Genomic DNA, 25,256 nt, shown 5'->3' with positions numbered 1-25,256 from the left:
CACTCACCCAACGTGGAGACAGACATAAAGAGACGTTGTACACACGATCACACTCCCCAAGCGTACTCTACAAACCGGGTCTAGGTGCCCTTGCCCCTGGAGGGGGGAACTGCACCCAGACCCAGGTGGTGTTACCCTTTTCCCTACGGTGGGGGGAGGCAGACCGCCCCGACTCTGCAGCAGGAGGAAGGCACCTTTTCACAGCTCTTCAGCCAATCACCTGGCAGAGAGCAACAAACTGCCAGGTGACACTTGTTACATATAGAATAACAATAGAAGACAATGCTGAAAACTAGTGATGGCCAAATGAAGCTTTCTGAAGCACTGAAGCTTGTATTGAAAAACGGTTCATTACTCGAAGCTTTTCAACACAGTCCTGTTTGGTGACATCTGGTGGCCAAAAATACAAAGAGCAGCTTGAATCCACAAAATAAAACCAACTGCTTCATTACGATTGCCTACTCTACAGAGTGGAGTTTTGTCTGATATTGGGCCGCTGTTGTGTTGCTTTGAACGTGTATTTTTTGGTGGTTAAAAAAATGTGTTTTATTTGTTTAATAAATAGTTTTGACCAGTAAACTCTCAAGGTTCAAGGTTCAAGGTTCTTTATTTGTCACATGCATAGTTATACAAGTATAACACACAATGAAATGTAGCCTGACACGCTCCTCGACATGTGCTATATATATATATATATATATATATATATTTTTTTTTTTTTTTTTTTTTTTTCACCCAATATACATTGGGTGAATGTGCAGCAGTAGCAGCAAGCAGGTGAATTCTGTACATTAATATGAATAGACATCTGACTATTTTACAGGATAGACAATATAAACATATTTAAAATTAAAGGAATTGAAATGTACATTGTGCCTTGGTTTAGTGTCTGGAAGAGTCCTGACTCAGTCAATTATAGATGATGTGAGAGGGCGGGTGTGTGTGTTTAGGGCACGGATGGCTTGGGGATAGAAGCTCCTCTTGAGTCTCTCTGTCCTTTCCCGGAAGATGCGGAACCTTCTACCAGATTGCAGAAGTTGGAACAGTTTGTTGCCAGGATGGGACGGGTCCTTCAGTATCTGCGCTGCTCTAGTCCGGCATCTCCTGGTGTAGGTGTCCTGAAGCGGGTAGGTGTCCTTGTTTAAACATGCACCATGGTGTGGTCTTCCTTTGCTTGTGACTTCTTGGTGTTAGTAAATACAATAATTGAAAAATACCACGTTACATATTGTGGCATGCAGAGGAAACTTTACAAAGAAGCTCACAGAGAGAGATTGTTATTCAACCCCAAGCTGGTAGGGGGCGCTTTTTATTACAACACACACTGATGCTACACTGTGCTTCGAGGGTCATCAACAGCATAACAGAACTCACCCATGGTTTCATTCATTCTATAAAACAACAACTGTAAGTGCCTTTGAACCACAGTACAAACACAACATTCAGGATAACAGTTAAAAGTAGTGTAACCATAAACAACAAAACAAGAACATCCAAACAGCAGCACACGTCCCAAGGCATGATGGGAGAGAACTAGCCGCTCCCCCAACACGCCACAATATAATATATACATATAATAATGTACAACACATTATGGAGTATGCTTCTGCCCTGAGGTCCTGCCTCCATGCACTTATGCAATTAATCGCTAGACAGGTGTATTTATAAATAATATTATATTAGGGAAATTTTCCCAGACATATTTTTGACCTGTGGGTAGAATTGATTGTGAAATGGAAAGGAAAAATGCTTATGAAATTGCAAATTAAAAACATGATGCATTTAAGGTAACCCTTTTTCATTTTTATTTAAAAAGAGAATTTGTTCTAATGTGCGATGGCCGAACCTGTTCCTTTTGGTGGAGATCATTTATCCTGCCTTAAGGAAAATCCCTTCACATGGCCCAGAGGAGGCTGGAGTGCAGAGAAACTGGTAGAGATGCAGTTTTACAGTCTACCTGGGCCCCACAAACTATCAGCTAAAGAGAATAAATAAATTCAATTGCTGCACATTTGGCAGACTAACATTTTCAGATTAATTAAACAATAAAATATATATTTTTACAACATTACATGTAAAGAGTCAAGTGGAAGTTTTTCTAAAGTTATTTAATGATATTTATATTATGGAGGCAGATTTTTGACATTTTATCTTTTTCCCATTTTCAGATATAATAAACACGCACAAAACAAAAGTAAACGGCCAGAACACAAAGCTGTAAAACCCACCCGATTGACAAAAATCAACTCAAAATTCTCCCACACAACAGAACCTCCTCTATTCCTCGCTGGCTCCAAATCTCTCAGTGGAATGATCAGTGGTTCGCTATCTGTCACCATCAAAACACTCCACAAATCCCGTGAATGATTCGCCTCCTTATAAACCATTGAATCAGATACCGAAGCAGAGGTTCTAAATGAAGCTTCAGACGTCACCGATCACGTGACTCTGGCCAAACGAATCAAGCTTCGATACAGTGCTTCTGAAGCAGTGTGTTGATTTTTTTGACACACGCACCGGAGCTTCAGCTTCAAGCGGGCCATCACTACTGAAAACTACTTTCGCTCATTCGTCCTTGTCGTTGTAGGATGTCTTTGAGTTCAGTGATCTAGCTATAGTTCAGTTTTTGCAGAAAGGACCCTTTGACATCTCTCGAGTAGTTTCCGTAGTGTAGTGGTTATCACGTTCGCCTCACACGCGAAAGGTCCCTGGTTCGAAACCGGGCGGAAACACATTTATATTACATTTCAGTATATTCATTGTTATACCAATACATACAAAAGTCTTATGTGAAAATGTCCCCAAAATTTCATTCTGTTCATCTGGACGTAGCGTATCATTTGTAGACACGTTTCCTCACTCATCCAAGTGACTTCTTCATTCTTATCTTTCCCCGATCTTATAAACAGTACTTTTGCATAATGACTGACCACTGATCAATGGTCATGAGAATTTGCATATTAATGATCAAGGCACTGACCTCCCAGCCCATTGTTCCTTCAGTGGTGCTAGTTTCACTCATTATGCAAATATACTGTTTATAAGATTTTGGAAACCTGCTGAGACTGAAGAAATAACGTTGATGAGTGACGAAACGTATCTCCCACTGAAAACGCTACGTCCAGATGAACAGAATCAACTTTTGGGGATTTACTTACCGGGACCACTGAGCATGCATCAAGATGTGACGTGCAAGTACTATGAGTTACGTAATCACAATCAAAATATGTACTGTATATGTGTTATATACTACATATGTAACAGTCACTCCACAGAAAAAACAGTTTCTGCTGAATTTTCGTCAGCAGAAACTGGACACAATAATAATGAACATCTTAATGAACGTCTTCAAGCAACTTAAAGAAGTCCAGACGCTTTTCTTTGCAAGCTCCTTTGACTACGATGACCTGGATGACTGAGAACCTTCACAGACAAATAATGAACATCAGCTGAACCTGCAAACACATGAATGCAGCGATATTATTTTATTTAAATTATGCCAATTTCAGTGTAATGTGTTTGTGTTCAGAGGGGATTCAGTCAAACTTAACTGCAGCTTACCGTGCCAGTTTATCAGACGGTCTGTGCCACTCAAACTGTGTGCGTTGTTTCTTCAGAGATGCACTTCATAACTGTAAAATATCGCACACAGCGACTCTCGCACTTCTGAGTCTTCTAATGGTCAGGGATGAAAGCCATCACGACATGGTTTCCGTAGTGTAGTGGTTATCACGTTCGCCTCACACGCGAAAGGTCCCCGGTTCGAAACCGGGCGGAAACAGTTTTGGTCCGGGGTGAAAGAAATGTCTTGTCGATGGGCATGTGCAAAGGTCACTCAGGTTAATTACGGTAAAAGGAGCAACTTAACAAGGAAGATTTACTCAGAAGAAAAGCTGACCACAGAAACTGGGATCCACAGTTAAAGCCGGATAGAGATTGATTACACAAAAAAAATGTTCATTTTCATCGCTGACACTATTACCTAATCAAATCACTTAACGCCAACGGCCCCTCCCCTACCTTCGCTCTGCTCTCATGCAGCTTGTTGAAGAAGTTTAGAGCCATGACAGAAAAAAAAACTGAAAATAAATGCAGAATAAATGTGTGAATTTAACCGAAATGTTAGCTGCTAGGGATGCAGTGGCTCCATGGAGAAGTGCAGGAGGATGGACAGCAGTCCCAAGAAGACAGTGAGGACAAGACAGCGCGAGGTCACCTTAACAAGGTAAGAAAATAGATGGATTCAAGTACAATGAGTGAGTCACCATTAACAGCGTTAATTGTAGCTTTTAATTGTCACGTGCTGCACTGCTGCAGTGCATAAGCAGTGTTGGTCAAGTTACTTGAAAAAAGTAATCAGTAACTAATTACTGATTACTTCCCCAAAAAAGTAATCCCGTTACTTTACTGATTACTTATTTTCAAAAGTAATTAATTACTTAGCAGGGCTCTAGAGTGCGACCAATTTGGTCGCAAATGCGACCAAATTTTTCAGTGGTGCGACTAAAAAAAAAAATTTGGTTGCACCTGTGCGACCAAATGTTCGGGTAGCAAAAAAAGAAAAAAAAAAAAAAAAAAATCTGCAACCTTCCCTGTGGTCAACAGACACACATTTTGCCCCTATCGTGGACTAAACCAATCAGAGATAGTAAGGGGCGGGACCTCTCTGATTGGCCGTGGTCCAGTTGAAAGTGCAGGTAGAAGTGGGCGGTGAGTAGCTTGAATAAAGCCATATCAACTCATTAGATCCTGACTCGACTTTTAAATATAACTGTGTTTTGCCAGAAACGCCAGATTCTCAGATTAAAGCTCACAAAACCATTTCAACAACAACCTAACAGCAGATGAGAGCAGGTACACGGACTCCACACAAAGATGTAAACACAGAACGGACCCGACGCATCAGAATCAACTTTGTCTTTCTCGGCTTTCTCACCCGACGGCCCGCAGACGGACACGCTGTCGGAGCTCAGTGATCCTGATGCTTCCGGTCCGCGCTGTGATTACGTCTTTTTGCGCTGATTCTGAGCTGCAGGTTTTGTCTCTCCAGCCAAAATTCACCGAGCCAGCAGCAAAAGAAGCAGCAAACTGCGCTTCACATTTGATCAATGTCGTCATGAATTTTGCTGTTTTGCTTCCACGACTATTAAAATCACACTCCATGCACAGCTAGCTCTCTCTCTCTCTCTCTGTACTTCAAGAACAGTTTCCCGTCTCCAATCTCTGTTTTCTGTATTATTCATTCGCTTATTACCCACCAGTCTACTGTTGTTTACAGCGCTGTGGCTGCTGTCTTTTTCTTTTCTTTTTTTCACTTAAATGACCTCGGACAAGAAAGCCTGTTTTTTCTGTTGTTCAATACTGAAGAAATTTAAACTTTATATGCAGAACATTGTAGAATATTTTTAAGGTTATCTGCTATAAAAAGCCAGACCAGGAAAATCTCCTTCATGTTTTTCTGTGTTTTATTCTCAGTTACTTTCACACAAAGGCATCTGCTGTGATGCTCACAATTCTGATGAAGTCAGTACTGATAAGTGATCAGAATTATAATATTTCTGACTCTTCTGGCTAAGTTGAATCGAATCGGGACTTTGAAAACCAGAATCGAATGGATTATAGAAATCAGTGATGATACCCAGCCCTAGTGAGCCGCCTAGGCACGACAGAAGTGGATGTAGCTGTAATAGGAAAAGAACTATTGCTAACTTTTCTCTTAAGTTAAGGCCTGATCCTTCTGAAATTCATAGCCAGTGCTCTGACACGGTGTCATCAATCTTTGAATGCTGAAAAAGCACAGTGTATCCAGAAAAACACATTATATTACATAAATTATTATAAAATTTGTGTGCGCCTAACTTTTGTACGCCTAACTTTTTAAAGTTAGGCGTACCGGTACGCCCATGGCAAAAAGTTAGTCTAGAGCCCTGCTTAGTTACTTTTTATAAACACAATTTACAACCTGAAGAGGTGATAAAGCGATAGATCTTTCAGCCCAATTCTACTTTTTCTACATAATCCATCATACAAAATGTAATCAAATGGAAAAGTCCCTTTTTAAAACTTATTTTATTAGTTTTAATCTGTTAAAAAAAATTGATCTGTAAACTATAAACAATTCCAAATGTAGCAAGCCACAGGTGTTTATCTCTGCTCGCCTTCACCTGTTCAGGTAACCCTTTTGGATATAAATGAAACTGCAGGGAAGACTTTAGAGGAAGCCCTCAACAAACAGTATGGAGAAAAGAGATCTCTGTTCTTCAAGTGCAATGTTCAGTCTGAGGAGCAGATCAAAGGTAAAGTATACACAAAGAAAACAGTGGTGATTTTTTTTGTGGAAACATCACTGTGTTTAACAACATAACTATTAGAGAAACACATTACAGTCATGATACAAAGAAATTACAGCCCAAAATTATTTAAATGTAATGTCAGGTGTCCAACGGCACACAAAGTATTCTATTTTTTCCATTACCAACTTCGGCACACTGTAAACCCAAAGATGTTAGCACAACTTAAAGAAATTTGGGAAACGGGTTGTCTTAATGTTTTTATTAAAAGTTGAAGCTTATTGGAACTTCAATATATTTTGACGACAATAAAACTAAGATGTTTAGTCATTACATTCAAAAAATATTCAGTAACTGGTACTTAAAGTTTTCAGTCATGTCTCCCATGGAAATAAGTTGACATAACTTAAAAGGAATGAGTATAACAGGGGCACTTTTTCGGTTTAGCAAAACTCTTGTTCACTTTTGTAATCATTTTTAATTAAACAAAAAAAAAGTTAAAAATCTAGTGAAAACTCCAAAACATTTCAGGCAAAACTTAAAAAAAAAATGAAAGGAACTAAAAGCTACAATTGCGCTGAGTACTACTAATTTTAACGCCTTAAGTACATTTCTTTAGTTCAACGTTGTTTTCTTGGCGTCCACCAATAACACACTGCACTATCAATATTTGAGAAATATCAAAAAAGCAATATGTACTTTTGAATATATTACCTCCATGTGACTGAAATAAGTAAAATAAAATGGCATTTTTAGGTAGTAGCTACTTAATATGCAAAAAAGAAAAGTTGAAGTTGATCAAAAGTAATAAGTTAAACTCATATGGAAGAAATGTGGAACTTTTCTGTATGGCTTTCACTTTCCCATGGTGTTGTTGAGTAAATATTCACTTCATTTCCTTATTTGTGGATAGTTCTATATAGACAAGTCTTATAAGGTCCCTCCACAGCATTCCAATGAGGCTGAGGTCTGAACTTTGACTGGGCCATTGCAACCCCTTGATTATTTTCTTCTGGTGTAGATCTGCTGCTGTGCTTCACTCATTAACCTGTTTATCCAGTTTCAGGCCAGCTTTACCTGCCGGCCTCACATTTGACTCTAGAACACTTTGGTATACAGAGGAGTTAATGGTTGACTTAATGACTGCGACGTGTCAACTTTGTGTTGACTTGTTCTTTTTGGAGAGAAACCATTCCAACAACTCTATCAACCCTTCCAAAAAGGAATACTTGTTCAGTCTTTCGTGCTAACTGAGGCTGATCTGAGATCTACAGTCTGACTTTGGGGTGATGTCCACAAAGTCAAATGTCTTCATCTGAATGTTTCCTACTTGTGAATCATTTTGCAGTGAGACAGTAATTCACAAGTAGCAGACACCGGATGAGCTTCGCATACTTAACCTCTTAATTCCTATGGAAGCAGAAAGGACATACTTAGTTTTTTGTAGTAGTTACTTAGCTTTTCATTATAATCCTTCTGTATTTTGACTTTTACACAGGAAGATTTAAAAAAAATAAATAAATAAATAATGGCAAACACACCTTTCATGTGACGTCAAAGAAAACATGATTCATCATAGCAGGCCACATACCAGCCCCCTGACTGGTCTGCGAATATGTAACCCCGCACACAACAATGTTGCATCATGATGCAGAAAATATTTCTTATAAATTTAAGAAAAATGTTAATAAGCACTTCCATACTAACTTGCACTGACGAAAGAAAAGTATCTAACATAACAACAAAAACATGGTTTGCTCTGCTTGCTATAGTGTGCCCTACACGTTTAAGGAAACAAAAAAAATCCTCTATATTAATTAGAAATATGATTGTTACTGAAAAATGTTTAAAATTAGAAAATGAAATGTAAAATCCTCTGTGCTGCTTTATCGTGGGGCTAAACGTCACCTGTGATATGTTAAATGTTAAGAAATTTAGTGCAAAACATAACAGTTCTGTCCCACCTAAACAAATTGGTTACTTCTGTTAAACTATGGCTGACTGATCAGAAATGTGTCTTACCTGGTTTGCAGTTCTGTCCCAGTAAACACTAAATTGTCCAAATTACACAGACAACTTTTACATAAAGTACTTAAACACGTTGGGAACTATCTTGACTTTAAAATTCCTTACTTTTGATTCTAACCACTCTTCTTCTTCTACTGTCCTGTCTTTCTTACATCTTTCTCCATCTCAGAGTGAAGTTATCTCATACGAACCAGATTCATAAATGTGTAATCTAGCAGAGCAGGTGCAGTTTTGGTCTCCTGGATAACCTTTTTCTACTTTTGTCAGATTTCCAGTTGGTTACAGCAGTTTAAATAAAGACACAAGAAATTATGCTTGAAGGTTTTTGGTTTTTCTTTATTATTCACATATCTGTTACATACTTAAGGAATGATATCCGATGTCGACATGATGGTTTCAAGGTTTATTGGTGCTACTTAGTGATGGAAAAGGGACGTAACCTTTCATTTCTGTGCGCACCATGAAGGCCTCTCCATTTTTGGTCTCATCTGTCACCAGCTCAAGGATGCACTCTGCTACCTCAGGTGTACTGAATCAAAAAGGTACAGTGACATCAGTGAATATGCATGTACACATTATTATATCAAGTTATACAGATGGAGCAGAGAAACAAAATGTCGATGTTGTAAGGTTTATGACTGCTTTAACAAGAAACAGAAGAAAATTACTCACTTTAACACCCCAAGCTTTTCCACAAGCTGGTTGGCTACACCCTTCAGGTGAGCAAATTGTCCCAGTTTGTGTTCGATTGTCGTAAAAAGTTCGGTTCCAACAAAACTTGGACAAAGAGCGTTGACCCGTATTCCATAGTTTGATGCTGCAGAGGCAGCCTAGTTAAAAAAAAAAAAATTCACATAATTAGCCTTCTTGGTTTAAGTAAAGCATAGCACGGACATAAACATTAAGTTACTGTTTGTTTCTAATCGGAGGCATTAAAATGCAGGTTATATATATTTCTCAAGTGTTCGGAGATCAATAGATGACTATTTGGGCATTTTAAATTGGAAAAAAAACAGCAGTAGGTTGGAGTTACACATAGAGCGCATGTACATGTTGATTCATAACTCTGCACTGAATGAACATGAGCAGCAGATTTTTGGACAACCCATTGTTTTTGTCTCTAATACACCAACACAGTAGAGTTTAAACACAGCCTCCCACTTTCAGAGGCTCGAAAGTAGTAGGATAGAGTAACATTATTTTAAGTCTGAGGCTTGTTTTTAATACTTGAGTGAGAATCCACTGCAGTTAGTGACTACCGTATTTTCCGCACTATAAGGCGCACTTAAAATCCTCAAAAATGATGAGTATTTTGACCTCGAAATGATTTAACTGGCTTCTGGCAAACCCCAAGACATGTTGAGGGGGTGATTTAGCCATTTAAAGCAGCTGTGTTGGCTCAAGGACACATCTAAAACCTGCAGGAAACCGTCCCCTGAGGCCTGGAGTTTGACACCTGTTGCAGTAGATACATTGGCATCTTCATTAATATCACACTCAACTGACTGCGTTTCGTCTTCCCATTGCACTGATGGGTGGACAGTTCTCAGGTGCCTGTGCATGATATCCTTTTCATGCACACTCTACACTCTGCCTATGTATTGTCAGTAAAATTTAAATGGTTCCAGATTTTGCTTCTTTTCTTGGTGTCACTCATTTTCACTACTATAACTTTCTAATATGACAATGTTGAGCAGGAGGGAGAGAAAGAGAGCCAGGGGCAACAACAAGAGACAACATAATTTACACATAATTGTGTGTATAATTTTATATTGTTGTTGATAATATAGAATTATCAACTAAACAACCCGAAGAGCCGGTTGGGAGCCGAAAGAGCCAGTTCTCTAAAAAGAGCCAGAATTTCCATCGCTGTAATGTTGGCCTCCTTCACTTGTGTCAACATATAATTGGACGTCACATTGAGAGTTTGCAAGAAATGTTAAAATCCACTTTGTTGGTGTATAGAAGAAAAGCTCTTATTGTCCATACAGCTACAGATCAGATACTACACGACCATAGCATCTTTCAAAAACTGACATTTGTGGTCACTTTAATAATAAAAGCATAACTGTGTTCTATCAGATGAATGACTCAACAACATAGCTTTCTGTGGGGGGGGGGGGGGGGGTAGTATCTTGAGGAAGGATTTCAAAATAAAATAATGACACTGCCTTGACAATTCCTGGTACAACTAATTTGCAATGACACTTTTTTTTGTGTGGTTAGTCACTTATATGGTGATGGATGTCTTCATTTAGCTTATGCTTATTCTAATGAAGTACCATCTGGCAGCACACCAACACACCAGTGTACAACTGGTTTTACATATCACTAAATCAGCCAGTCTTCATAATATCACAGGAACACTAACAAAAAGTAGCTGTTATAAATGATTTCATTGCACATATCATAAATCTAATTTAATCTAATGTATTTTATTAAACCTACTGAACCAAGGCACTGCCATTTAATTCAATAGAAGAGGATAGCTTTATTGCCACTGAAAGCAGAACAAATAACAACAAATTAAGAGTGCAGCTTCTAATATCAGTTGTGTGTGTTTTATTCGATATCCTTGTTATCCAACAGAAAAAAACAGTAATCATGGATAACTACTTTTCATTTTTGTTTACTAAGACACATTACACAATATCCTAATATGATAATAGTGCACATTTTCTGAGAGGGCAAGTTGGTACTTGCCCTGCAAAAATGTAGCTTTGCAAGTACTACCAGTAAAGATTAGCTTGTAACTTTATCATCAGACCAGCAGCTTCTTAATGACTAAAGGAGCATTCACACATGCTGTCATGGTCCTGGGTGCTGGACCTTGAGTTTTTGCTAAATTTTAAATTCTTGTTTATTATTTGATGCTGTTTCATTCTTAGTTTGTTTTTTTGTTTATATCTGATTTTCAGCACCGTTTGTAGTTTGCATCCCCGAGTTAGTTGGACTTGACTAGTTCCAGCTGTTTCTTGTTACCCAGCTGTTTCAACTCATCAGTTATGCTCAGTTCTAAACAGTTATGTCCTTTTATTACATTTTTGCTAAGTTGCACTGTGTTTTGCCTGCTTTATGTGTTTCTTAGGTTTTGGTTCTAGTTTTTCTGAACTTTTGTAGGACTTTTTGTTTTGGGGGTTTTGTGTGTGCGTGTACAAGTATACGTCTCACCTCTTCTCAATTAATTCTGCCTGATGATGCATACGAGTTGTGTCCATGTGTAGTTGAAGGCTGTTTAACTATCAACTATGCTGCGACAGAAACAACCACAACACACAAGGCTAGCTACCTTCTCTAACTTAGATCATAAGAAACAGTGATTATTCACCACACCGATCAGATTTTTGATCAATTCCACCATTTTCACACAATGACAGGCCACACCAAAAAACACCCTGCACTTTCAGATGTTTTCATAATGTGATTACTTAATACAAAAAACATAAGGCAAAACTTGCATCACGCATGCATGTTCATAGAGACTGCTAGCTAGCATATTACAAGGCAAACAAATATCGTCTTGATGTTCTTGAACAATATCATGGGGAGTTCTTTCTTACCGCAACGGCTCGAGTAAATCCGATCACTCCGTGCTTGGTAGCCGTATAGACAGGACAGGTAAGAAGAGGGCCCAGACCTGTAGGACGGGTTGTATCAATCATTGTAAAAGATTAAAGTTTAAACCTGAATTTCATGACTTCTAACACTCTTGTCTGTGATCTCTCCAAGTTTCCATTAAACAGTATTTACCTGCCATAGATGCTATGTTGACGATGACCCCTCCTCCACCTCCATTCGTCTTGCGCATGTGCTCCAGCGCCAGGTAAGTCCCCCTAATAACACCCGCCTACAACACAAACTTTATATCTGGCAAAAATCTTTCAACTGTCTATGAACACTTGCCTGCATATAAAATGTTGTGAAATGAATAACAGGAATATTATTGTGACATTATTATGTCAGACCAATAACTGTCCTAGATGTCGCTCTGAAATCTTCAGCAATTAATCCCATTTGAGACAGAGCAAATCTAACACGTCTGTTGTGCTTTCAGCTTCTTACCAGGTTTATGGAGATCATATCCTGCCACTTCTCCTCATTCAAGATGCCGGCATTGTTGCACAAGATGCCGATTGCTCCAAAGGCTTCTGCAGCTTTCTGAAAGGCAGCTGAGAGAGTTTACAGGAGTCACTTAACTTTGCAAGAGTCACTTTACAACTATGCTGACCTTTCCCACCCACCTTTATATGAAACAAACAAGCCCAATTTAGCTGTTGTTGGATCCAAATCTTGCTGTGCTTTTCTCCTCTCCCTTGTACTCAGTTTTTTCAGACCTCACTGACCTTGTTCTACTCTCCCTTTTCATTGAATGTGGATTTTCAGCCGCAATCAAATGCCACTTGCATGACTCAAGACAAAATGTCCCCAAATTTTGGAAACTTCCTTTCATCTGGTGAACATCTGCCGCCTGGAACACATACTACGAAATCACAGCGCGTTTGATCAGTTGCATGTGTTTCGGCAGTTGTTTACTTCAGGATGAGCCAGGGACCCATTTACTTTAGCATTTCCAGCTGTTTCCCCCTTTTCGGTACCTCCACCGTTCACAATGTTTTTCCAGGTTTGTGTGCTTTACCTTTGAACTCCTCATCCGATTCAACATTGCAGCTCAGGAACAGGGCTCGGTCTGCTCCATACTCTTTATTCAGGTCTTTAACTAGATTCTCTCCTTCAACTTTATTCACGTCCAGGACGGCAACCTATTGACAGGAAGGTTCAAGGACCAAGGTTCACATGCATAGTTATACAAGTATAACACACAGTGAAATGTAACCTGACACATTCCTCGATTTATGCAAAAGGGAGGGGGAGAGAGAAAAAGGAAGTAGAAAGCAGAGTAGAAAGAAGTTGTCATCGAGCAGAAACGGGAGCTGGTATCATGTAAATATAATAATAACCACTGCAGCCAAGAAGAGTGCCTGAGAGCCCAGTTGTAAGTAAGCTATTAAGACTCAATTGTACACCGTGTTCCTGTTTTCCTCTGAAACAATAAGTTCCGTTGGAGCAGCCTTTCAACGCCTCTCTCTGTGTCTCATAAGCGAAGTTGACCCAGACAATAAAGTAAAGCTAGTTTTCGGCTACGAGCCCGACAAGGAACCCGATGTATTAGCCAGAGGTCCCTTTACTGTGGTTCGGAGCCTCTGACCTTCAGTAATAGTAATAAATCACACAGCAATAGTACATTCATGCAGTTGTAAAAAGCATGATAATATATTAAGTAATCCAAAGTATTCAGAATACGTTACTCTCATTGAGTAACGTAACGGAATACGTTACAGAATACATTTTGGGGCATGTATTCTGTAGTGGAATACATTTTAAAAGTAACCTTCCCAACACTGCATGTGTGTCACCTCTGAATGTGTGCCGTTTTATTTTCTCCATAAAACTCAATATTTTGCCCACTTTTCATCCACACCCAACCTTTACGAACTAAAAATACATAAACAACAACCACATAACAAATGCAGCGCTGACACAAAAACAGACACGGCAGGTAGATTTCCACATTTAATCTAAGACAAGGATTAAGATTAAACTTGGCAGCTTTGCAAGGTGTTTATTTTTTTTAAGTAAAGGGCACACCTACATGTTCAGACACCCCTAAATATACAGGCTCTTGCTGACTCCATCGCCAGCTGCTCTTTGCCCCACAGGCTGATTAAAAAATTCTTGGCTGTGGGGCATGAACAACTAAAAACACAATATAAAAGAAAACAGCAACAAAAAAATGAAGAAAAAAAAACTTAAATAAAAAGAGAGACGTGTGCAACAAGTGAATTTCCACATTTAGTCATGGATTACATGCTGCTAGTCAAGTGTTACCAGTTAATGTGTCACAATTTGGCATGGTGTCAACAGCTTGGCAACTCTTCGACGGTTGTTTTGTAGTTGCTATTTTTTTCAACTAAAGGGTGCCGGTAAATGTAAATTAATATTTTCTACACCACTGTTTACAACAAGCGCACACATATAATCTCTCACTCACTCTCACACACACACACACACACACACACACACACACACACACACACACACACACACACACACACACACACACAAAAGAAATCCAAGTCCGAGCTTAATCTTTACCTTAGCACCGTTTTTCAGAAGAATCTCCGTTATCGCTTTCCCTATTCCCATCGCCGCTCCTGTCACTATCGCAGTTTTACCGTCCAGAGCCATTTCAGCTGTTTATTAAGAAGAGCCAGGAGGTGGTCAGCTTCCTTACACACGCAAAGAACTGAGAGAATGTTAAATAGAGAGAAATTGGTCGCTATTTAAACTGCCCATCTGTCGCCGCCCACCAGGAAGACGCGCGGGGCTTCAAACGTGTGGCAACCGTGCGGAGGTCGAGTGAGAGACTGGAGGCGGTCAGAGTGAGTAACTGGTAACTGCACAGTTAACGACCAGCCTATTCATCCCAACTGTGCAAAAACTCTTCTCGCGGTCATTTTTCGATGGTGCGTGCAGCAGGGGCGTAACGAGAGGGGGGTCGGGGTTTTACTGGAGAGTACAGTTATTTTACAACCCCCAATGCCACTGGATAAAACCAGTGATTAGTCATGTTACCAGACCACTGTGCGTGGTGTCATTACACTCTCAGGAGACAATTTAATGGAAGTATATTTTAAGTACTGTATGGCTTCATAATGCTTGAAGGGGTATTAGGGCCACATTAAGAAAAACAAATATTACTGACCATTTTGAGACCAATGTTGGTCAAGTTACTTGAAGGTAATCAGTAACTAATTACTTTCAAAAATAAGTAATCAGTAAACAGGATTACTTTTTCAGGAAGTAATCAGTAATTGGTTATTGATTACTTCCTGAAAAAAGTAATTCTGTTACTTTACTTATTTGAAAGTAATTAGTTACTGATTACCTTTTAAAACATAAATTACACCCTAAATAGGTAATAAAGCAATAGAACTTTCAACCCAATTCCACTTTTTCTGCATAATCCATCATATAAAATGTAATCAAATGAAAAAGTCTCTTTTTAAAACTTGTTTTATTAGTTTTAATCTTTTAACTTTATGCATCAAGCAAAGATTAAATTATATGCAACATTCTCTGACTGGAAGAAATTTGTTTAACATTTAAACCTATTTTCTGCATATTGCAGCATATAAAATAAAATATTTTTTTGTGTTTACACTCACTCTTTCAAATAGATGCACGTAAAACACAGCAGAAAATAAATAAAATCAAAGCGGTCCTGTTGCTCTATTTTCACCTGTATAGCAGGAGTGGGGCAGGCGGCGGTTTGCCCTGGTGCAGGTATGTCGCAGCGGTCAGTGTAAGGATATGGCAGTTTCACATTCCAGTGGCAGCATATTTGGTGCTTGCTCGGAAGTTTAGAGGGGTTTTTTGCTGTAAAAAGAAGTTTTCTTCCCACGCAGTGAGCAGCAGACGCTAATGTTTTTGTCACTTTTTATGGAATCAAACTCAAAGTAAGGTCAGTACTTCCACGCTTTAAACGCTACACGCTCATACTCTCTCTCGCACTAGTATCCATTGTTGATCTGCACACAGCTGTTGCCACGAAAGTCGTACTCGTTTACGTCATTGTTATGAGACTCTCTGGCCAAAAAAAAAAAAAAAAAAAAAAAAAAAAAAAAAATCACCGTTTTAGTAACGTAGTAACGTAGCGTGCTTATGGGAAAGCAACAGTAATCTAATTACCTTTTGCAATAGTAATCCCTTACTTTACTCATTACTTGATAAAGTAATCGGATTACAAGTAACGCATTACTGCCCATCTCTGTTTGAGACTAAAGTCAAAATTTCAAGAATAAAGTCGTAATTCTAAGCGGCTGTATCCTCTACAAAACGCCTCGTATAGATGACTGAATTAAACAAACTGATCAGCTGTCCTGTGATACATCCCCGATAACCTCGGCTCTGTTCACTACGCGCCATTTCATTTTGTACAAATCCACGCTTTGGAGTTTGTGTTTTTTTCCATTTGACCAGATGCAGCTTTCCGCACCATCTTTTCAATGTCCTTATACGGCTCACCACACTGTGTTAATGTGCTAAAAGAGAGAGAGAAAAAAAAAAGGTGCTAAGAGAGAAACCATTTACTTGTTACTAAAACCGATTCTGAAGTACAAGTTCACTAAGTCGGAGGATATACCTACCATAGCAGTTTGTCTTGAAACAAAAAACTAATCAGTCGATTTTCTCAAAATAGATTTTCAACTTTATTCTCAAAATGATTAATAATTGTATTTTTTTTATTAATTAATGTATTTATTTTAATGTAGGCCTAAAACTCCATCATAGGGGTGTGCTCAGAGGGGGGTCATGGGTGACACCAATTTCCCTGAAATTACTGCTCTTTGCCCCACAGGCTGTGGGGCATGAACAACTAAAAACACAATATAAAAGAAAACAGCAACAAAAAAATGAAGAAAAAAAAACTTAAATAAAAAGAGAGACGTGTGCAACAAGTGAATTTCCACATTTAGTCATGGATTACATGCTGCTAGTCAAGTGTTACCAGTTAATGTGTCACAATTTGGCATGGTGTCAACAGCTTGGCAACTCTTCGACGGTTGTTTTGTAGTTGCTATTTTTTTCAATTAAAGGGTGCCGGTAAATGTAAATTAATATTTTCTACACCACTGTTTACAACAAGCGCACACATATAATCTCTCACTCACACACACAGACACACACACACACACACACACACACAAAAGAAATCCAAGTCCGAGCTTAATCTTTACCTTAGCACCGTTTTTCAGAAGAATCTCCGTTATCGCTTTCCCTATTCCCATCGCCGCTCCTGTCACTATCGCAGTTTTACCGCCCAGAGCCATTTCAGCTGTTTATTAAGAAGAGCCAGGAGGTGGTCAGCTTCCTTACACACGCAAAGAACTAAGAGAATGTTAAATAGTTGGGTTGCGGTCACGTGGTTCTGATGACGTGCGGAGGCAGCGCGATTTTTGAGTGGAGGGCGGAAGTAAACATGGAGGACACTGTGGAGAGTCAGGAGAGCAGCTATTGTGCAACTTTAGACCCCGTTTCTCGGGAGAGATATAAACAGATAGTTAAAAAATATATATCGGACGTGATCCGTATTCTTTGAAAATGTCCGAATACACCACAGAAGTAAAGGATTTACCTACTATCGAGGCTGTGGATATCACCAACTACTTGGTCCTCCAGACTTCTTACTACACTAGGCAGCAAATGAAAGCTTTCAAGAGTCTGGAGGCGTACAATTTTTTTGTCAGCGGGTGGGTCCACAACCTTTGAACAAAACGTCTCCGTGATGGATACAGTTTGGTGTTTGCAAGGGTGAGTGTTTGTTCTTATATTGCTTTATCTTAAACACGCTAACAGTTAGCGGTAGCGGCTTTAACGTCAACAAACATGCCACATCCTCAGGACTTCGTTAGAGTGACAGTTGTTTGTTTCAAGGTAAACCATTCTCAGCGGTCTAACGAGACACCTCTGAAGACTTGGGTAATTGCAAAGGAGGATGGAGAAGTGATTGCAGCTCATTGCAATTGTATGGCAGGGTTAGTAGCCTAATTAAGTAGGATGTTATTGCAATGAGAACACACACATACACACACACACACACACACATATACGCATAGGGCACTGCTAGCATTTTGCAGGTGTACTTCAGTAGTAGTGGGGAGAGAGTGTTTTCTTTTAGCTAAGAATTCATCAGCTAAGAATTTGTGTGATTGCCTTAGATCCCTCATGACACTCAGATGCATTTTTCAGATAGAGGGTAGAACTATTCAGTCATGTCATCACCTAGATAATGATTTCTCTATAGGCTGTTGAGAAAGAGTTAATGAATAAACATGTTACTTCAAATAAAGTGCCATTGCACATTAGTATTAGTAAGCTATGCATCATCAAAATGTACTGTAAATATTGCATTTCATGTTAAAAAGATTATGTGCTCTATTTCCAGACTATCAGAATCATGCTCGCACGTTGGAGCTGTTCTTTTTGCAGTTGAAGCTGGGGTGAAAATGAGAGCGACATGCACATCAGAGCAGTGCAAGTGGCTGATGTCATCTCATGTTAAAAAGGTAAGCCAAAAAGCAAAATGTAGGATAAAGAATGTTATATTGGGACTTCATGTGACAGTAGGATAAAATATCTTCCCCTATACTGCTACCTTGTCGTGGTGGGGAAGCTTGAGTGCCTCAATGACCCTTTAGGCTATACCGGCGGGGGCTTCAAGCTAGATCTAATCAAGGTAGATCTAATCAAGCCGGGCAGGTTGCAGGTGAGGGGTCAGACAAAAGGCAGTACTTTAATAAATGAAGAGTTCTATTCCAAAACGCTATAACAGCATTTAAAAGCCATTTCCTTTTTCATGACTAACATAACCATGACTGCAGAACCGTATACTGTATATCACACCCTTCTCATGCATGCCTCAACACCCTAGCACTTGTTTTCTGCGCACACACACACCTGACTGCAGCACTTTATATATTCACATTTCTCATGCATTCCTCAATACTCACAACTCCTCACACCACATTTTCATCAACATGGAACTGCTTACTTTCCACTCCTTTTATACCCAGCACATGGCACCTCCATCCCCACCCAACATACACACACACACTTCACTGCCAACCAACCACTATACCCAGCCTAAAACACACATACTCACTCCACTGCCATCACTGTTCAATTTCGAATATTTTTGGAAACGAATATATAGCGTTTTGGAAAAGAGCTTTTTAAATTTTAATGATCTTCTTTGGCTTAATTTTTCCAGATTCCTGCTTGCCCAGTAACTCTGATTGACTTCTCTTCAGCAAAGTCAAAAAAACGAAAGCTTGAGTGTTCCATTGATGGCTGCACAAGTACACAAAAGGTTGGGAAATCACTTTCATGCCCAAGAGTGCAGAGAGATTCAGAGACATACTGTAGGTTTTTTGAGAGTTTAAGCAAAAACTGTCCAAGGAGTGCAGCACTGATGTCTAGGGAACCTTACCACAAAGAATTTGTCCCCCAGTCTAGCATGCTTCCTAAAACTGTGCCTGAGTACAGAACACCAGAGACACTGCAGCTCCCCCCCAAAGACCTTGAAGAGCTATGCCTGGACTTCCAGCTTGAAGAGCTCACCCTGTCCCAAGTCCAGGCTGTAGAGAGGGCGACTCGAAGTCAGAGTGCAAGCAGTATTTGGTTTAGGCAAAGAGCTGGACGCGTAACTGCCTCTAAGCTGAAACAAGTTCTTAAGACCAACCCCCAGCAACCATCAAAGAGCTTGATCAAGGCCATATGCTATCCAGAGGCATATAGGTTCACCACAGCTGCTACAAGGTATTTAGGGTTTGATGTAGGGTAAGGCAGAGTTAAGATTTGGGGTATGAAACTGTCCATAACTGTAACTAAAAAAGTGTTATGAAGATGGAGGTTAGTTATAGGCTTATACGGCTAGGGTTATACAGGGTAAGAACTAAGTATAGTTTAGGGTAATGGCATATTGTATAATACATCACTTTACTGTTTTACACATCCAATACTAAGTAATAATTTCCTTTTCATGTTTGGCATGTGTACTGTTTATAGTTATGGATGCAAACATGAAGCACAAGCCAGAGGAGCATATGAGAAGCTTATGAGCCAGGAGCATGCAGGCATCTCATGTATGGACAGCGGTCTCTGGCTGAACCCCAAGTGGCCATACATGGGGTCCTCCCCTGATGGGATAGTCACTTGTGACTGTCATGGAACTGGCATCTGCGAGATTAAGGTATTGACTCTGTTGTAGTCAAGGCCATAGGTGTGACATCTTTCCATAAGAATCAGTGAACTGAGTAAAAATGCAGGAAATACCTTTTCTAATTTCTAATCTATTGTTCAATTAAGATAAGATGAGGCTTTATTGTCTGTGTCAAATAGACATTTGTTTTGGGCAATGAGAGATTATGATAACACAGACCACACCCATCATCTTTGCTTCTTCACTGTTTCATCAGATAAATCTTGATTGTTGTTCTCATCACTGTGATTTTAGTGCCCACACTCTCAGAAAGATGCGGTCAACCTGCGCATGCGTGCTGGGGAGAAGGGCTTCTGCCTCATCAGTGACGGGGATAATGTCACACTGGACCCAACTCATGACTACTATTACCAAATTCAGGCACAGCTTCACATTGCAAATGCAGAGTACTGTGACTTTGTTGTGTGGAACCGCAATGACATATTTGTTGAAAGGATTTTGCCTGACCTTGAGTTTTGGGATGATGCGATTCCTAAAGTTGAGTGTTTTTTTAGAAACAGTATACTCCCAGAAATACTGGGACAGCAAGTTACAAACATACATGTGTAATGTGATAAAAGGACGACAACATAATGACATTTTGAATATTGTTATGACCTGATGGTAGTCATTATGAGTTCTGGCTATTGTATTTGCTCTGACGTAGCATTAGAGCACAAATTGTCATTTAATTTTATTGTACATTTAATTGTGTCATTTAAGTGTTGTGTAACACTACACAATGATTAAATGCTATTGAGGCAGCATAATAATACATTGGTGGTTTATTTACAAGATTAGACTTTTAAACAAATAAACAAAATAGATTGCAATCCATCTCACAGTATAATACTGTACAAACTGCCAGCACAATATGACAGTTGGAGAAAAATATTTCATTTGAAAACATTTACAGACTAATCAGGAGTCAGGACTTAGGTACTACTATTACTCTACCCTGTTCTACTTATCACCAGAGCCAAGCAGCAGATACTGGACACTACTCTTCCTCTCCACCCCCTTCTGTGAGCCGTGACAGTGACAAGACATTTAATTTTTTTTAACTGATTGATTACCACCCACCCCCCTTACTCCAGTGGGACAACAGACTCGGAGAGATTTGATAAGGCACAACAAATTACCCCAATCTTGTCGATCAATGCATGTGTCTCACCTGGCTTTGTGGACATGTTCTCTATTGGCATAGCCCTGCTCTGCAGAATTTGATATTTCCTCCTGACTAAACCTATGACTCGCTCAACATGGATATGCAAATTGGCTATTTTCCTTGTCTCTGCCACTTCATAGGCTGACAGCTGTTTTCTCCCTTTAGTGAATGCCGGTGTCTGTAGTGAAGCACAGTAAAACCCCACATTATCGCCAATATTGAACCCACGATCTGCAAGGACAATATCTCCAGGTAACAAGTTCTTTAGGAGGCCACTCTCTATTGTGATCTGCTTATCGCTAACTCTCCCTCCCCAGGCAGAAGATATGTAAGTGACGTAGCCTTGGGGGGCAACACCAATCAAAAATTTTACAGTGTGATGGTGCTTGTAGTTGGACCAAGTTTGAGCTTGTGCAAGAAGATTAGATGGTCTCTCAATAAAGACTTCAAAGCAATCAACAATCACAGCCACTTTACATCCAAATGCCTGTCTGAAACTCAGTGGCATCGTAGCTTGAAGAACATGTCGCTCTGGCCACTCAATTAGGAACTCTAACCTTTTATGAAGTATGTCAATTACTTTATGCCAAACTCTAGAAGCAGTGGACAGAGAAATATTGAACCTGAAAGCTAAATCTTTCAGGGGCAGATTTAGTCTCAGCCTCAGCAAAACTAGTATGAATTGTTCAAATTTGGACAACAAAGACATAGGTCCCGAGGTGATATAGGGCTCGCACAGTTCAAAAATCTGAATTAAAACTAAGAAGTTGGGGAGCCCTGTGTAGAACTTTGTCTTGTCTTCATTTTTTTCAAAAGCCTCCTGGCTGAACTGTGTGTCCAGAGCCTTGCTCCGAAGATCAACCAGCTCTGCTGTGTTCTGTCTCAAAACATCCTCCATCTTCTCGATGTCATCCATCGTCAGCTCTGTCTGGCATCCAGCATCCGCACAGCCTGCAATATAACAGTGGGGGAGCATAATCAGCATAATAGAGGCAACCTCAATTTTTACTCATTTTCACTGTAGGAGTTTTTTAGTGGGCTATTAGAATCTGGTGTAATGTGTTTAATTCACTATGTTAATTTAATGTAATTATTTTTTTTAATCAACAAAAAAACATGTTGCGTCTAAACAAAAAATATATTTATATGTTTCTCACCACAGAAACCTTACATTACGGATATCTTTACTTATCTGTGAAAGGAGACTGTCTGGAATCTGGCAATATAAGAACCATAGCAGTGTACAAAAACCTGTGGTGTGTGCCTGACGGTAATAAGTGCCACTTTTTCTTTTTTTCGAAATAAAATGGTATGGATTTACTCTGTGATTAAAAAATCACAAACATGTAATATGTAACTTGGACCATAATCATTACAGATAATGGCATCTTTTTCTCTTTGACATGATTCTTGTTTGTTTTACATCTCAGCACAATATCTTACCTGGATAAGTGAATGTCTCATTCACACTGAAGTCTTCTGGTTGTGGATTCTCAGCTGGAAGCTGCAGTTCGGGGTTCTCCACTGTCACTAGGCTCAAATCCGGGCTCTCAGCCGTCTGTTGCATATCCAAAATCGCCTCTGCACATCGATGCTGTTCTGCCTTAAGCTTCATTCTTTTCTCTCGTTTGAGAACTGATTCTGATCTGGGTTTTCGTTCGTAGCCGAGATTGACCGTCGGAGCCCAGTCCTCCGACTCTTCGTCATCCAAAGCACTTGGGCAGCCTATAGTCCCAATCAAGTCAATATTAGACTACTAACTTAAAAGCACTAAGTAAACGAGAATTTAACGACAACCTAATGCTAATAAGTTCGTTTGCAAACATAACATTACCTCTGACGAAGTGGTCGCTGCAGACACGGGCATTGGCAGACTCTGCTCCTCCCGACTGTAAACGTAAATTTAAAATCCATTTTTTCCTACGTTTTTCGGTTAGAATTTTCCATTTTTCTCCTCTTCGTTGGGCTGTTTTTGGTACCCTAAAATACCGTTTATCAGTTTCTCTGGTCGACCTACTGGAGCATCCGTAAACACAACAGGACATAGGCATTTTGCGTACTGTCTGTCTGTGATTTTGCGCTTATCTTTTTCACTTCCGACCGCCAGTCAAATTTCGCGCTTTACGTCGACGTCACGTCTACGTCAAATGAAACCTAGCCCATCTGTCGCCGCCCACCAGGAAGACGCGCGGGGCTTCAAACGTGTGGCAACCGTGCGGAGGTCGAGTGAGAGACTGGAGGCGGTCAGAGTGAGTAACTGGTAACTGCACAGTTAACGACCAGCCTATTCATCCCAACTGTGCAAAAACTCTTCTCGCGGTCATTTTTCGATGGTGCGTGCAGCAGGGGCGTAACGAGAGGGGGGTCGGGGTTTTACTGGAGAGTACAGTTATTTTACAACCCCCAATGCCACTGGATAAAACCAGTGATTAGTCATGTTACCAGACCACTGTGCGTGGTGTCATTACACTCTCAGGAGACAATTTAATGGAAGTATATTTTAAGTACTGTATGGCTTCATAATGCTTGAAGGGGTATTAGGGCCACATTAAGAAAAACAAATATTACTGACCATTTTGAGACCAATGTTGGTCAAGTTACTTGAAGGTAATCAGTAACTAATTACTTTCAAAAATAAGTAATCAGTAAACAGGATTACTTTTTCAGGAAGTAATCAGTAATTGGTTATTGATTACTTCCTGAAAAAAGTAATTCTGTTACTTTACTTATTTGAAAGTAATTAGTTACTGATTACCTTTTAAAACATAAATTACACCCTAAATAGGTAATAAAGCAATAGAACTTTCAACCCAATTCGACTTTTTCTGCATAATCCATCATATAAAATGTAATCAAATGAAAAAGTCTCTTTTTAAAACTTGTTTTATTAGTTTTAATCTTTTAACTTTATGCATCAAGCAAAGATTAAATTATATGCAACATTCTCTGACTGGAAGAAATTTGTTTAACATTTAAACCTATTTTCTGCATATTGCAGCATATAAAATAAAATATTTTTTTGTGTTTACACTCACTCTTTCAAATAGATGCACGTAAAACACAGCAGAAAATAAATAAAATCAAAGCGGTCCTGTTGCTCTATTTTCACCTGTATAGCAGGAGTGGGGCAGGCGGCGGTTTGCCCTGGTGCAGGTATGTCGCAGCGGTCAGTGTAAGGATATGGCAGTTTCACATTCCAGTGGCAGCATATTTGGTGCTTGCTCGGAAGTTTAGGGGGGTTTTTTGCTGTAAAAAGAAGTTTTCTTCCCACGCAGTGAGCAGCAGACGCTAATGTTTTTGTCACTTTTTATGGAATCAAACTCAAAGTAAGGTCAGTACTTCCACGCTTTAAACGCTACACGCTCATACTCTCTCTCGCACTAGTATCCATTGTTGATCTGCACACAGCTGTTGCCACGAAAGTCGTACTCGTTTACGTCATTGTTATGAGACTCTCTGGCCAAAAAAAAAAAAAAAAAAAAAAAAAAAAAAAATCACCGTTTTAGTAACGTAGTAACGCAGCGTGCTTATGGGAAAGCAACAGTAATCTAATTACCTTTTGCAATAGTAATCCCTTACTTTACTCATTACTTGATAAAGTAATCGGATTACAAGTAACGCATTACTGCCCATCTCTGTTTGAGACTAAAGTCAAAATTTCAAGAATAAAGTCGTAATTCTAAGCGGCTGTATCCTCTACAAAACGCCTCGTATAGATGACTGAATTAAACAAACTGATCAGCTGTCCTGTGATACATCCCCGATAACCTTGGCTCTGTTCACTACGCGCCATTTCATTTTGTACAAATCCACGCTTTGGAGTTTGTGTTTTTTTTCCGTTTGACCAGATGCAGCTTTCCGCACCATCTTTTCAATGTCCTTATACAGCTCACCACACTGTGTTAATGTGCTAAAAGAGAGAGAGAAAAAAAAAAAGGTGCTAAGAGAG

General features: G+C 39.5%; 3 protein-coding genes and 2 non-coding genes across 9 annotated transcripts; 3 read left to right on the top strand and 2 right to left on the bottom strand.

The window, feature by feature from the left end:
• Window positions 1-2,659: 2,659 nt before the first annotated feature.
• trnav-cac (transfer RNA valine (anticodon CAC)) lies at window positions 2,660-2,732 on the top strand. The gene has a single exon. It is a non-coding gene; the product is annotated as a tRNA-Val (tRNA).
• Window positions 2,733-3,708: 976 nt separating this feature from the next.
• On the top strand, window positions 3,709-3,781 carry trnav-cac (transfer RNA valine (anticodon CAC)). The gene has a single exon. It is a non-coding gene; the product is annotated as a tRNA-Val (tRNA).
• A 4,852-nt stretch (window positions 3,782-8,633) lies between these two features.
• Window positions 8,634-17,288, bottom strand: LOC113030448 (15-hydroxyprostaglandin dehydrogenase [NAD(+)]-like). Of its 2 annotated transcripts, none has more exons than XM_026181916.1 (7): window positions 17,117-17,288; window positions 12,955-13,078; window positions 12,381-12,487; window positions 12,069-12,165; window positions 11,879-11,955; window positions 8,991-9,148; window positions 8,634-8,847 (listed from the first exon to the last, which is right to left on the bottom strand). In XM_026181916.1, the coding sequence occupies exons 1-7, from the start codon at window positions 17,207-17,209 to the stop codon at window positions 8,715-8,717; spliced, it is 789 nt and encodes a 262-aa protein (XP_026037701.1). In that variant the 5' UTR covers window positions 17,210-17,288; the 3' UTR covers window positions 8,634-8,714. The 2 variants fall into 2 exon arrangements, with proteins under 2 accessions (XP_026037701.1, XP_026037700.1); XM_026181915.1 differs by lacking the exon at window positions 17,117-17,288 and adding an exon at window positions 14,472-14,804.
• Window positions 17,289-17,534: 246 nt separating this feature from the next.
• On the top strand, window positions 17,535-20,844 carry LOC113030447 (uncharacterized). Of its 4 annotated transcripts, none has more exons than XR_003273584.1 (5): window positions 17,535-17,690; window positions 18,325-18,445; window positions 19,150-19,248; window positions 19,947-20,130; window positions 20,395-20,844. XR_003273584.1 is itself a non-coding variant. In XM_026181912.1 (3 exons), the coding sequence occupies exons 1-3, from the start codon at window positions 19,351-19,353 to the stop codon at window positions 20,707-20,709; spliced, it is 846 nt and encodes a 281-aa protein (XP_026037697.1). In that variant the 5' UTR covers window positions 19,262-19,350; the 3' UTR covers window positions 20,710-20,844. The 4 variants fall into 4 exon arrangements, 1 of the variants encoding a protein (XP_026037697.1); XR_003273583.1 differs by having other exon boundaries at window positions 17,535-17,914; XR_003273582.1 differs by having other exon boundaries at window positions 17,535-18,445.
• A 62-nt stretch (window positions 20,845-20,906) lies between these two features.
• Window positions 20,907-23,460, bottom strand: LOC113030446 (uncharacterized). Its single transcript, XM_026181911.1, has 3 exons — window positions 23,142-23,460; window positions 22,751-23,032; window positions 20,907-22,258 (listed from the first exon to the last, which is right to left on the bottom strand). Exons 1-3 carry the CDS (start codon window positions 23,356-23,358, stop codon window positions 21,228-21,230), a joined length of 1,530 nt encoding a protein of 509 aa, XP_026037696.1. The 5' UTR covers window positions 23,359-23,460; the 3' UTR covers window positions 20,907-21,227.
• Between the last annotated feature and the right edge of the window lie 1,796 nt (window positions 23,461-25,256).

The sequence above is a fragment of the Astatotilapia calliptera genome, chromosome 10 (genome assembly GCF_900246225.1).
Source record: "Astatotilapia calliptera chromosome 10, fAstCal1.2, whole genome shotgun sequence".
In the NCBI taxonomy this organism is placed as follows: domain Eukaryota; kingdom Metazoa; phylum Chordata; class Actinopteri; order Cichliformes; family Cichlidae; genus Astatotilapia; species Astatotilapia calliptera.
Note: the sequence above shows the minus strand (reverse complement) of the source record. Positions and strands in the feature narration are given on the sequence as shown.